This window comes from Acomys russatus, chromosome 7, assembly GCF_903995435.1.
Source record: "Acomys russatus chromosome 7, mAcoRus1.1, whole genome shotgun sequence".
Lineage (NCBI taxonomy): Eukaryota > Metazoa > Chordata > Mammalia > Rodentia > Muridae > Acomys > Acomys russatus.
Genome location: NC_067143.1, coordinates 38420206 through 38432427, shown reverse-complemented (window position 1 = coordinate 38432427; position 12222 = coordinate 38420206). Strand labels below are relative to the sequence as shown.

The 12222-nt window shown below is 47.9% G+C and overlaps 1 protein-coding gene across 1 annotated transcript in view; it reads left to right on the top strand.

The window, feature by feature from the left end:
• The window catches only part of Il16 (interleukin 16), an 89930-nt gene that overhangs the window by 48037 nt on the left and 29671 nt on the right, over positions 1-12222 (top strand). Inside the window, exons 4-6 of the mRNA XM_051148853.1 lie at positions 3551-3684; positions 5693-5803; positions 8284-8398. Of these exons, the coding sequence (XP_051004810.1) occupies positions 3551-3684; positions 5693-5803; positions 8284-8398 (360 nt within the window). The remainder of the gene's footprint in view (positions 1-3550; positions 3685-5692; positions 5804-8283; positions 8399-12222) is intronic.

The window sequence follows — 12222 nt, the reverse complement described above, 5'->3', positions numbered from 1 at the left end:
CAGGTGACTCTAGTTTGTGTCAAATTGACAAAAACCAACCGGCATTGTATGTTTGCATTTTCCTCTAATTTATAAATGATTTGTCTTCATAATAAATTTTATTGACAATCAGTTTTTTACTGTGACCTTAAAAATATTATTATGTATATGAGGTGGGGAGGGGAGCATGTGCCATGAGTATATGCTCTTGTGGAGGTCAGGAGACAAGCTGAGGGAGTCAGCTCTCTTTTCCACTCAGGTGGTCAGGCTTGGCAGCAGGGGCCCTTACCACTGAGCCGTCTTGCCAGACTCCATCTTTTCATAAACACATTTGTTCATTCTGTGTTGCATTTCCATAGTAACTTGTTATTAATTTGTTTTCTGCCTCTTTCTGTATCTTGTTTCCAATTTCTAAGATCTGTTCAATCCCATTTGGGTTTTCCTTGAGTTTAAATAACTAGTTAGTATATTAAACTTAATTAATAAATACTTCAGAATACAATTTTTAAATCATTCCTTTCATGAGAGACAAGGAACTTATGAGTGTTACTCATTTTTAGTGTCTTTGCCAATTAACTTTTCCAGTTCATAATTCAACTTAATTTCAGAGTACAAATTTATTATTGTTGTTACATTCATCTCAACTTATAGCTGCTCTTTCTAAAACCATTTGGGCTTCTAAGCTGGGTTTCTAACCACATTTGCTATCACACCAACCAGTGTTGTAGGTATAGTGAGTTTTTGCTTCCCTCCATTGGAGATGATAATTTTGATACATTTCTCCATTGTGTTGGCATGCACCCACAGGTAATTTTCAAGTGGAATAAAGGAGGACCCAAACCAGCCAGAGCCTTGGAGTACAAACTCTCTTTATATTGAGCTGAATCCACAGAAGGGACAAAACACCCAAAAGTGCAGTCGCTGCCTAGGTCAGGAAGGGCAGAGGTCAGGAAGGGCAGAGCCCATCTCAGCATGGCCTCAGCAGCTTGCACTGGATTTGCTCATGGCTCTGCCACCGATCTTCTCTGTCACTCATTCTAAATGGCACCCTATTCATTTGTCCTTATTTCTCTTCTTCTCTTTCATTCATAGGCAGAAGCCCTAGGACCCAGAGGTCCGGGCTATGCTCTAGACTTGCCTAGTGCTATGAAGCCATTGAGCCTCTGTTTTCTCACTAGTAAGTAAGGAGGAGACCAGGGCTCCAGAAAGCCTATGATAACTGGCTGCATCACCAAAGAAGGCTGCACAGACCCCGTCAGTGGGCCAGGAGGGGTGTGGGATCTACATTCCTGTTAAACATTTACATAGGCATGGTGGATGAGCCAATTTGGACTAGGTGACCTCTGACCTTCTCTACCTGTTCTGATCCAAAGGCTCTGCATCCTGCCTTCCTCTTGCTGCTCCCTCTTGGCCCATATGGAAGCAGCTGGTCCCTGCAAGTCATAGAGGATCAGGGAGTTGTTCTGAAGAGACTTCTGGAAGCAAGGCATTTCCCCAGCTATCTGAAGAACCGAAATCTCCCTTTCCACTCTTCTTGAGCATCATGCACCCTCGGAGACCCTCATTCTGACCCTACCTAGCTGGTCCTTACTTATCTTTAAGTCTATAAACAAGCCTTTCCCACCCCCGTCCTCAAAGGAACTCTCAACCTTCAAGCATGTTGCATTTTCTGTGAGCCATCACCAGTCTCACTTTATCCTTGGGATGGTGGGGTTGGGGTCTCCACTTACTCAAGCTGAAGGATGCTGGGAAAACCTTGTCCCTCCCTGGGCTCTGGAACCCCACTGCCAGTGCACTGGCAACACACGGCCCCTGAGTGCATGGCTGTTCCTTGCAGAGAGAACACAGAAGTTTTAGAGGACAGGTGTTGGCTCTGATTCTTAACAATTAAACTTTATTATACAACCCTACTATCTTACACAAGAGGGAAAAAAAGGTTAAAGGGAAACATGAGTGAACCTTCTGGTTTCTGTTCCATGGGATGGGTCCCTAGGTGTCTCTGGCCTGCGCGCTGGTCTGGCCTGTTCACTGATCCTTTTCCCGATCCACATGCGCTCAAGCCCAGTCCGAACCTGCTGCCCTCTCTCGTCCTCTGCCTGGGTCTGTCTCTTTCAAGAGCCAGTCTCCTCCACCCATCCAGGTTCAATTAGAAACACAATAATCCGGGCGGAGTCCCCAGGTCTGTTTCCTGAATTCCAGGCCCAGGATGGCTCCACCCAGTCTATCTCAAGGTTAATCTCAGAGAGTATCCGTGGTGTGTCCAAGGGGCAAAGCCCGCCAGGAATGCTTTCACCTGGGACAGAGCCTGCAGTCCTTCCACAGACATGCCTGGCTAAAGACTAAGTACAAGCAAAAATAGAACATGAACGTCTTGTTAATGTTTTTATATATTTTATGTTGAAGGCACATAGCTTAGACGTAGTGGACAGAATAAAATATATTAATATGATTAAACCAATTGCATTATTTCCTTTTACTTCTTTTATTTTTTACCCTTTTTTGTTGTTGTTGTTGTTGTTGTTCTTTGAGGCAGGGTCATACTGTGTAGGCCAGGCTGCCCTGAGAGACCCTCTCCTTTTCTCTTTTTTTCTTTAGAGTTTTTGGGTTTTTATTTATTTATTTATTTTTCTTTTTGAGACAGGATCTTAAACAATGTGCATTCTTTTCAAAGCTGGTGTATGTGAGAGGATGATCTTGAACTCGTGACTCTTCTGTCCTTACCTTGTGAGAGCTGGGATTACAGGTGTGCACTACTATGCCCGTTCCTCCTCTTAGTTTGCTCGGTGTGGCTACTAGACAGACTTGAATGGTCTGTGGCAGCTGACTTTGTATCCAAGCTGGGCAGCTCTAGATGTCAGTGGGTTAAGTCTGTCAACCCTAAAGGTTTTCAAGCTGACTGCAATAGCTGAGTGGTGGACAGTGAAAGGTGGCAGAACTTCTAGGTGTCCCCCACAGACCATGAAGCTGACACTCAGAATTTCTGTAGCTCCCCAAAGACTCAAGCTGTCTGTCAGTGTGAGGCGTGTGCACCTGCCAGAGTGTGTAAAAGGCAGTGGCAGGTCTGTTGGGAAGATTGGGGGACTCCCTGGGCCCATCCTCTCCCTGCCTGGTCTTCCCTGTGTGGTGGTCACCTGTTCTCTCCCTGCTTGGCTCCTGCCTCAGTGCTCTCAGGAGCCTCTGTGCTGTCTCTACTCCCTTTGGTTGAGATCCAAACTCTATGGCAGCCTGGACTACAGGTATAACCATGTGGCATGCAAGAGACCTCATCACCTCTTGCTGAGTTGGACGGGGTGAAGTGGGAGTCCACTTCTGGTCCACTCTGGTGAAGAATCCTGTTGCACTCTGCAACACCAAACTTGTGGGTGAAGAGAGTTAACATGACGCTGTCTTTTCCACAGCCTTGAGACTGCACCAACTATCCTGGATGCTGAATGGTTTCTACCCACACAGACCTCTACCTAAGGGAGTGCTGGTGCCTGGCAAGGCTGATTTTGTTCTTTGTCAAGCTTGGTGTTTGAGTGCACACAAATGATGTCTTCCTGTTTGGTTCCCCGCTCCCATCTCTGCTTAGGTGTTAATCCTTATTGCTCCGGAGAAATTGATTTTTCAATGACCAAGAAGTCTGCAGCTCCCACCGACAGGCAGCCATACTCTCTCTGTAGCAACAGGAAGTCCCTCTCTCAACAACTGGACTACCCAGTTTCGGTAAGATGGAGGGAGGGGCCTGGACATATGGAAGGGGGTAGGGCTGCATTATCTCCGCAGTGGCTGGGTGAGTCTTCTCAGTAGTCCCCTGCTCACAGACTGCAGAGAACTGACTTGGTTGGCTAAAGCACCCCAGTAGACGAAACATCATTTAGGAAGGCCCACTTGTCACAAGCCCCTTGTGCCAGGTACGGACATGTACATGTAACCATTGTCACTTCTATGCTGTTAGGAGCCGATAGGTTAGAGAAACTCCCCATTCTCAAGCTCTCTGCTGAAGCTTCCGGCGAGTCCCTTTATTTCACCTGCACAATAACTCTGAGGCAGGAGGACTAGGGAACTGTGACTTTGACAAACTAAGGAATTTATTATCATTCAAAGCACTAGTGTGTAACAGAACTGAGACTTGAAGTTGCATCATTATTTTAAAACATTTACTTTTTGTTTTTACTATTTGTGTGTATTTGTGGGGGTGGTGGGTGAGGGGTGGGGGAAGTGCAACAGCATGGATGTAGAGGTCAGAGGACAAATTATGGAAGCTGATGTTTTTCCTTCCACCATATGGGTTGATCTCCTTCTCCCCACAGACAGAGACAGAGAGACACAAAAATATAGATAGACACACAGACACACACACACACAGAGAGAGAGAGAGAGAGACAGACAGACAGACAGACAGACAGACAGACAGACAGACACAGACAGACTGAGACAGAGACAGAGACAGAATAAACTTTGACTATCTGGACATCTCATGGCCAGTGATGTTAATAGGTTAACCACCACTGATACCTATGCATGGTCCCACTTTGTCTGTATAGTGGACTCCAAGGGAGGCAGCAAGGCAGGATTCCAGAATGGTTGTTTCTGGGATAGGGGGAAGGACAAGCTTGGGTGTGGCTTAGGTCTACAAAACTGGAGGTATTGTGGTAGAATTGGCTAGACCACCCAGCCAAGTATGAGCAGCTTCAAGCCAGCAACAGGAAAGAAGAGGGAAAGAAGCAGTGTGGAGGGGAGTAGAGAGGAGATGGGGGAGTAGATGAGCTTATTTTTTCAGGGAATGATGGCCTTGACACCCAAATGCACTCCATGCTCCCTTCGGGCTAGTTATGTGTGTGCCTCATCTTGGAGCATCAGATCTTAGTGAGCACAGATCCTGCAGCCTGCTTATATGCTCACGACTGACATGTTGGTTTAGTGGCCAGATGGGAAACACTAGGGTGTCACTGGGTCACCCAAACTATTAAAGCAGCACATAGGGAAAGGAGGGTATATAGGCACTTTCTGGGGACCAAGCCCTGCCCTAAGTGCCTGCATAGTCAATTATTCCTGGTAGCCATTCGCACAGGTAAGCCATTTTTGAAAATGATCTTCTACAGTAGGAAAGTGAGGCTCAAAGGGACAAAGTCACTTCTCCAAGGACATACATATATAGATAACTGGCAGAGCTGGGAGAACAATCTGGGACACAGATGCGGCTTCCAAAGTGTCAGCATTACCACCAAGCCGTGCTGCTCCCCACTAGGGCTCAAGGACACAGAACTGCTGTCTGTTGACACCCTCTGTGTCTTCCATGGAGCTGGTTAACCTCCATCTGTCTCCCTTGGAATCCATGTGCTCCTTTTGAGCCTTTGAGTGCACATGCCTGGCAGGTGCAGTAGGGAGGGATCTTGGTAAATGTACTTTGAGATGAACACAATTTCATAGAGATGTCTCAAACTCAGCTGAAGGTCTTGCTTGGCCTTCAGGGCTTATTCTAGGGACACTGTGGTGCATGTTAGTATGACCCTTAGTTTACTGCCTTTACACACCTTTGTGAGTCTTTGTTGCTAGGCTGCAGCCAGGTCAAACGGAGCAAAGCTAACCCACCACATCTGAATGACATTCCACAAATCAGCTTCTAGGTCTTATACTACTGGCCCTTGGGAGATGGATAGAAGGTGAGCCTCTTCTCTTTGGCTGACGTCACAAGTAGCTCATGCCTGCCCTCTTGGCTTCTTCATTACAGGGTACTGCAAGACCAACTCGGTCGCTGAGCACAGCTCAGCTCGGGCAGCTGTCTGGGGGTCTGCAGGCTTCAGTCATCTCCAACATCGTGCTGATGAAGGGCCAAGCAAAGGTGAGCAAACATCATCACCAACAGGAAGCCCTGGAGCACTGATCTCTGCTAAGAGCTATTGCTCCCAGGAAGCTTGGGAACAGGGCTCTGGTACACTCAGTGCAGCAGAGGCAAACACATGCTCACATGTACTCGCTGACCTGTAAGCTGTACTGATTCTTCCAATTCCACCGAAGGACCATTTGCTCTCTGAGGATAATCATGGTGTTGCTCCAAGGTTGTTCCCTATTCCTTCTTGACCTGATAGTCTCCACAACTTAATCTTGTTTGGTACATAAATTAAAATCCCTTACATAGGTTTTACGGGGCTGTATTTCACTTCCACATTCAGATGCCAGTAGAAGAAAGTCAGACTTAAACACAAAATCTACAAACTCTGTGTCCCTGCTCCATACAGGTCATGCAATGGCCACAGAAGTTCTGGCCTCTGTAGGAGCATCCCGAAGAGTCAGAACAGATGAACAGACTCTCTCTAAATGATGACACACCATGCTAATGTCCACCCCATGACTGAAAATTATCAAAGAGGAAACTAAAATATGAATAGTGAGATAGTACCCCAATATCTGTTGTGCCCACCCCAAAGCATGCTACCTCATGCCTGGGCTTTGTATTGGGTACCTTTTTGGCCATGTGACCAAATACCTGACAAGGGACATCCTAAGAGAGGCAGGGTTTATTTAGGCTGATGGTTTGAGTGCATAGTCTACCGCGGTAGGGAAAGCACTGTGGCAGAAGATGTTCTTGCCTATGGTGTTGGGGGCATTAGGTTTCTTGCTCATATCTCAGTGAAGCCAGAAACAGGGGCTGAATAGGAAGTGGGGTCAGGCCATAAACCCTATCACACACTTTCCAATGGTCTATGTCTTCTATGTAGGCCTTGCTTCCTAAAAGTGCTGCAATCTCCCAAAACTGCACCACCAGTTGAGGACAAAGTATTCAGATATTTCACGTCCAAGCTGTACCAGACTTGCACATGCCTAAAATAACTAGGGCAGGCACAGGCAGTTGCTCCCACATTTTCAAGCCAGTTTGAACCACCCAGCTGCTCAGATGAACTTATTTAACCTACCTAACAACATTTCAGTTAGTGTGAGGTAAAGGAGCTCAGCTGGTAACACAAAGAAAGGCCCCTCGAGTGACAAGGGGGAAGCATGCAAAGTGTGGCTCTCTCTTGACAGTCCCACTTTCTGACCACTAAGCCAGGCATTTGGTCACAGTGACCAAAAAGGTACCCAATACAAAGCCCCAGGCATAAGGTGGCCTGGTTTGGGGTGAGCACAAGACACATCTGGGATGCACTCTCACCACAGATACTTGTGTTTCCATGTGGGCTCTGAGAGCTGTGGGTCTGAGATAAACGATCTATATGAATAATGGTGCCATTACCAACAGCAACCATCACTTCAAGGCTTTGCCTAGGAACCAAGCTCCCAGCCTCTCCTAGAAACTTCTGAGGTGAACCCAAAGACCTGCATTTATTCTACCCCATGTGTCTCTTGAGCATTTGTCTGAGTCCAATCACTGAAAAATGAGATTCGCTGACCTCTGGTAGCTCATAGTCTAGAAGAGAGTTCCCTGAGGCCGAACTAAGCTTAATCAGGAATTACGGAGATCCTTCCTTTTCAACACAATGAATGGAGTTGTAGGTGCTCCCTTTACCACTACCTAAACCAGTACAGATTGTCCCTTTAATCTACTGGCAAGTCCGCAGGGGAAGCCAGAGCCCCCTATCTCCTCTCTTAATGCTGTAGACACCATTGCTTACCTTCTGTGGAGTCAGGACAGCTCTGCATTGGATCTGCCTTGGCTGCCTTGTAGCTGTCTCCACAGCTGAGACTATCTGCTGAGCTCCAGCTTCTCCTAGTGCCACTGACATAATTGTAGGATGTGTGTGTCGGCTCCTGAGAATGACTTAGAAATAATGACAGAGAAGACAACACCCTTAGGAAGAACAGGTGATTGATATCCTTAGGCAGGGGACAGGTTGGGCACAGAATGAGGGTAGCAAGGGACCTTTGGAACAGAAAGGATGCTCTCCATAGCATAAGCTATGTTACTATTAATCAGTTTGATGTCTCTTTGGTTTTGCTGGGCATTGTCTTTTATTTTCAAACAAGCCTATCAACTAAGCACCATTATTTTACAACCTGAAAGTGAGGTTCAGAGTGAGGAGGTGATTGGATGGCTGAAAATAGTCAAGGGGAGAGAGAGTGGGATATAGCCTAAACTCTATTCAGCCTCCATCTGTGTGGGAAATGGCAGCTTCATAGGTGAGCCTCTGATTGAGTTGCTGATACTCCACAGCCCAAGCTGGCTGTGGTCTCCTTTCCACACCTTGCTTGGTTAAACTCTGGGACCCCTGGGACTAAAGGGACTTTGTCTTCCCCCTGATTCCTTTCTTCAGGGCCAAGGCTGGTCCTTGGGAAAGATTAGCCCAAGAAACAGCTGAACCATCTAGCCCACTCTTTTCTCCCCAGGGCCTGGGCTTCAGCATTGTTGGGGGCAAGGACAGCATTTACGGCCCCATCGGGATTTACGTGAAGAGCATCTTTGCAGGGGGAGCAGCTGCGGCTGATGGGCGGCTCCAGGAAGGTAGGTCTCCATGCCTCAGTGTGGCAGAGAGGCCAAAAGCATAATCCAGAGTTGCCAGGGCATAGAAGACACTGAGAGTATAAAATGTGTCTTCAGCTTTCAGAGTACATTTCTGTGGTTGTGGGGGAGGCAGGCCTCCAGGCAGTGGGAGACTTCTCCCCGCAAGGACACCATCACGGTGATGGCCAGACTATCATCCCCTGGCAACAATGCCTCCCCTCCCCTCCCTGGCTCTGTTGCCACCATGGGACTGAAGCCTTTGTTCTCTGCTGACTCTATGCCTTTTTTTCCAGCACCCCTATTCAGTTTCTGGGGCTCACAGATACTCCCTCTCCTTTATCTTCCATGCCCTTCTCCATCTTCTGGCAGATGAGTGGGTACAGTTCTCAGGGTCTCACTAAGCTCTAGGCTCCAGGGATACAAAGCACATGGGCACAGGCCACAGTTCTCACACTGGTGGAAGTAAGAGGAAGTTTATTCTGAGCCAAATCTGAGTGCACATGGCCCAGGAACATGCATCTCGGTTGCCACAAAGGGAGTCATATGGACTCTTTTCTGGTCACAGAAGGAAGGGAAGTCAGAAGTTAAGGCACTGCACCTAGAGCAGTGGGAACACCAGGCAGATGGATTGTGGCAAGGTGGGTGAAATTCTGCTCTAGGTTTTAGAAGACATGCGTTGCAATTCTTAGCTTTTAGGTTGGTGAAAGGTAGTGATCTGCTGAGTTAATGCATTCAGAAAAATTTACCTGATAGTCTGAAAAATATCATTCAGGTACAAAGGTGGTGAGTGATACATGGCTATTAAGGCAATCAAAGATAGCCTAAGATAATATTGGCTCTTGATCTGCAACATTCCTACTCTCCACAGTGAGTCAGTTAGAAACAGCCAGCCATTCTGCCGAATCAACAAAGAGGTATCATTTTTTTTTTTTCATAAAACTTTATCCACAGAAAACCAGACACGACTGCTGGACCCTGCTGTTAAGGTTGAGATCTGACATTACCCAAAAGCTCCTGATCTCAGTGCTAAAATGACAGACTCCCTTTGTCATCTGGGTTCCTTCCTCTCTGTCTAATCTGGGAAAATCCCAGATTCTCTAAGGAGCATCACAGAGCCCTCAGAGAAATTACAGGGCCAACCCTTTACCAATAAGAAACCCATTCTGTTTGTACCTGGGGATTCCTGGAAATACCCCCCACATGCCAATGAGATGTCTTTGAAGCTTAGCTTTCAATCAGTGACTTTTTCCATACCTCTAACTGTACCTAAAGTTCTTCCCCCACCCCTGCTGTCCATAGGCTAATTCAGAACTGTGCTCTGCTTCTGATGCTAGGACTGTGATGCCATATGTAAATGAAGTATCCCTGGCACTCCCAGCCCCAGCGAATCAAACACATTCATCCCTGAAACCCCTCCCACTGCCCAAGGTTTATGATGTCTCTGAGTCACAAAATAAATGCTCTCTCTCTCTCTCACTCTACTCCTCCACCAAGACCGTCTGAGGCTCGTCATTTTATTCTGGGGGAAAGAAGGGCTCCTCTTCTCCCCAAAGAATTTACTGCTGGACCCCTGCTGGACTTGACTTCTGTTAAGACAGCCATGTGCTGCTGGCTGCAGCAAGCTGCCATTCACCAGAGTGTCAGCACAGATTGCTGATGCCTTCTTTCTCTGTCCACACAAACCAAACCAGGCTCCACCACTGCTTCTTGGTTTCAGAACTCTGCGCCTACATTATAGGCTGTTCTCAAAGCAGCTACCAACTATTCCAAGTCAGGCAAGGCCTTCTGTTGCCACCTGGCTTGGGTTTCAGAGCTCTAAGCTCTCCATTGCCAACTACCCAGGTGCTGGCAGCTCAGCTAAAAGAGCAGTAATTGCTTAGACATCACCTCTGGCTGAACTGGAGATCTTCTGGTCCAGATCTCAGTTCCATGTTCCATTCTTTTCATCTGGAGGCCTGTGTTTCTGGGAGGGGGTGAAACCTTTGACCCAAAGCATCACCCTTTATTACCCAGACGCCCACAATTTGGGCCCTCCTGCAGGAGAAGCATATCAGGCAGGGTGGCATCTAGGTCTCCAAGAGACATCGGAGTCCTCTTTTGAACTGCTAAAGGCTTCCCCAGGCACAGCCCTCCCCTCTGCCTTCCTTCTACCTTCATCTGCTTCCTCTCAGCTCCTTTCAAATCTCCGTTGTCAGGCCTGGCACAAACAAAACACCAAGGACACCCTGTAGTGGAGCAAAAAGTTTATTTTGCAGGCAACTGGTACTGGCAGCCAGGGATGCAGTCTCAACCTCAAGAGTGAAACCTGGGCAAAGAGCAAGCTTGTCACCATCTTTTTAAAGCAAGCAAACAAACAAAACCAAAACCAAAACCAAAACCAAAACCAAAAACCAAAACAAAGAAAACTAACAAACAAACAAAAACCATAAGCAGAAAGCCATATACAGGAAGGAGAAGGGCAGTCTTGTCTGGACTGGTCAGTACCAGGAGGACTAATTACTTTTAACAAGGCAGGAGTCAGCAGGATGTGGTAAGGACCAGGGAGTCAGCAATGTGTGGAGTCAGCAACAGCCATCTGTCTCAGGACCGGGAACAACTAACTGTCTGTCCTTGGCTAATGGATGGTTCCTTTGCTGTCCCAGGGCTGAAGGCCTGTGCGTGTTAAAATAGACAACAGGCCTAAGATGGAGTCTGGTTCTTTTTAGTCAGTTCACCATAGGACAGAAGCTTTCTCTAAGTGAGTAAGAGACCTGGAGAACACAGCTGTCAGGCCCCTGCCCCACCTCAAGTCTGTGCTTGGATGACTGAGCAAACAGCTTGGTCCAAAGAGATATATGGGTTTCAGGCAGGGGGCAAAATTCAAGGACAAGAAGTGAAGAGAAAAGAAGAGAAGGGAAAGGAAGGGAAGGGGGGCAAAGGGAAGGGGAGGGGAGGGGAGGGAAGGGGAAGGGGGAGGGTGGGAAGGGGAAGGGAGGGGAGGGGAGGGGGAGGGGAAGGGAAAGAAAAGGAGAGGTGGGGAGGGGAGGGGGAGGGGAAGGGAAAGAAGAGGAGAGGTGGGGAGGGGAGGAGAAGGGAAGGAAGGGGAGGGGAAGGGAAGGGAGGGGAGGGGAAGGGAAGGAAGGGGAGGGGAAGGGAAGGGAAGGGTGAGGGAGGAAGGGGAAGGGAGAGGAGGGGAGGGAAGGGAGGGGAAGGGAAAGGGAGGGGAAGGGAAGGGAGGGGAAGGGAAGGGAGGGGAGGGGAAGGGAAGGGGAAGGGTGAGGGAGGGAAGGGGAAGGGAGAGGAGGGGAGGGAAGGGAGGGGAAGGGAAAGAAGAGGAGAGGTGGGGAGGGGAGGGGTAGGGAAGGGAGAGGAGGGGAGGGAAGGGAGGGGGGGGGAGGGAAGGGAGCGGAGGGGAGGGGAGGAGAGGGGAAGGGAAGAGCAGAGCAGGAAAGGATTCCTTACGCCTGAACAGTACCTGTGAGCCAGGTTGGCAGTCCAACCACCTGTAACATACTGAGCTATCCAGAAGGCAGTGAGGATACTATAGTCACAGAGGCCAAGCATATATCACAAAAAAAAAGGAAGGCATCTACCTCTCTAAATGATTAAAAATATTTTATCGGGGCATGGGGTGATTCAGAGGACTGTCTGCTCTTTTAGAGAACCGGGGGTTTTATTCTCAGCAGCCACACAGTGGTTCACAACCATTTGTAACTCCAGTTCCAGAGGATCTGATGCCCTCTTCTGGCCTCTGAGGGTACCAGGCATACGGATATACATTCAGAGAAAACACTCATACACATCAGCCAATCATCAATGAATTAATAAAAAAAAACCAAACAGTA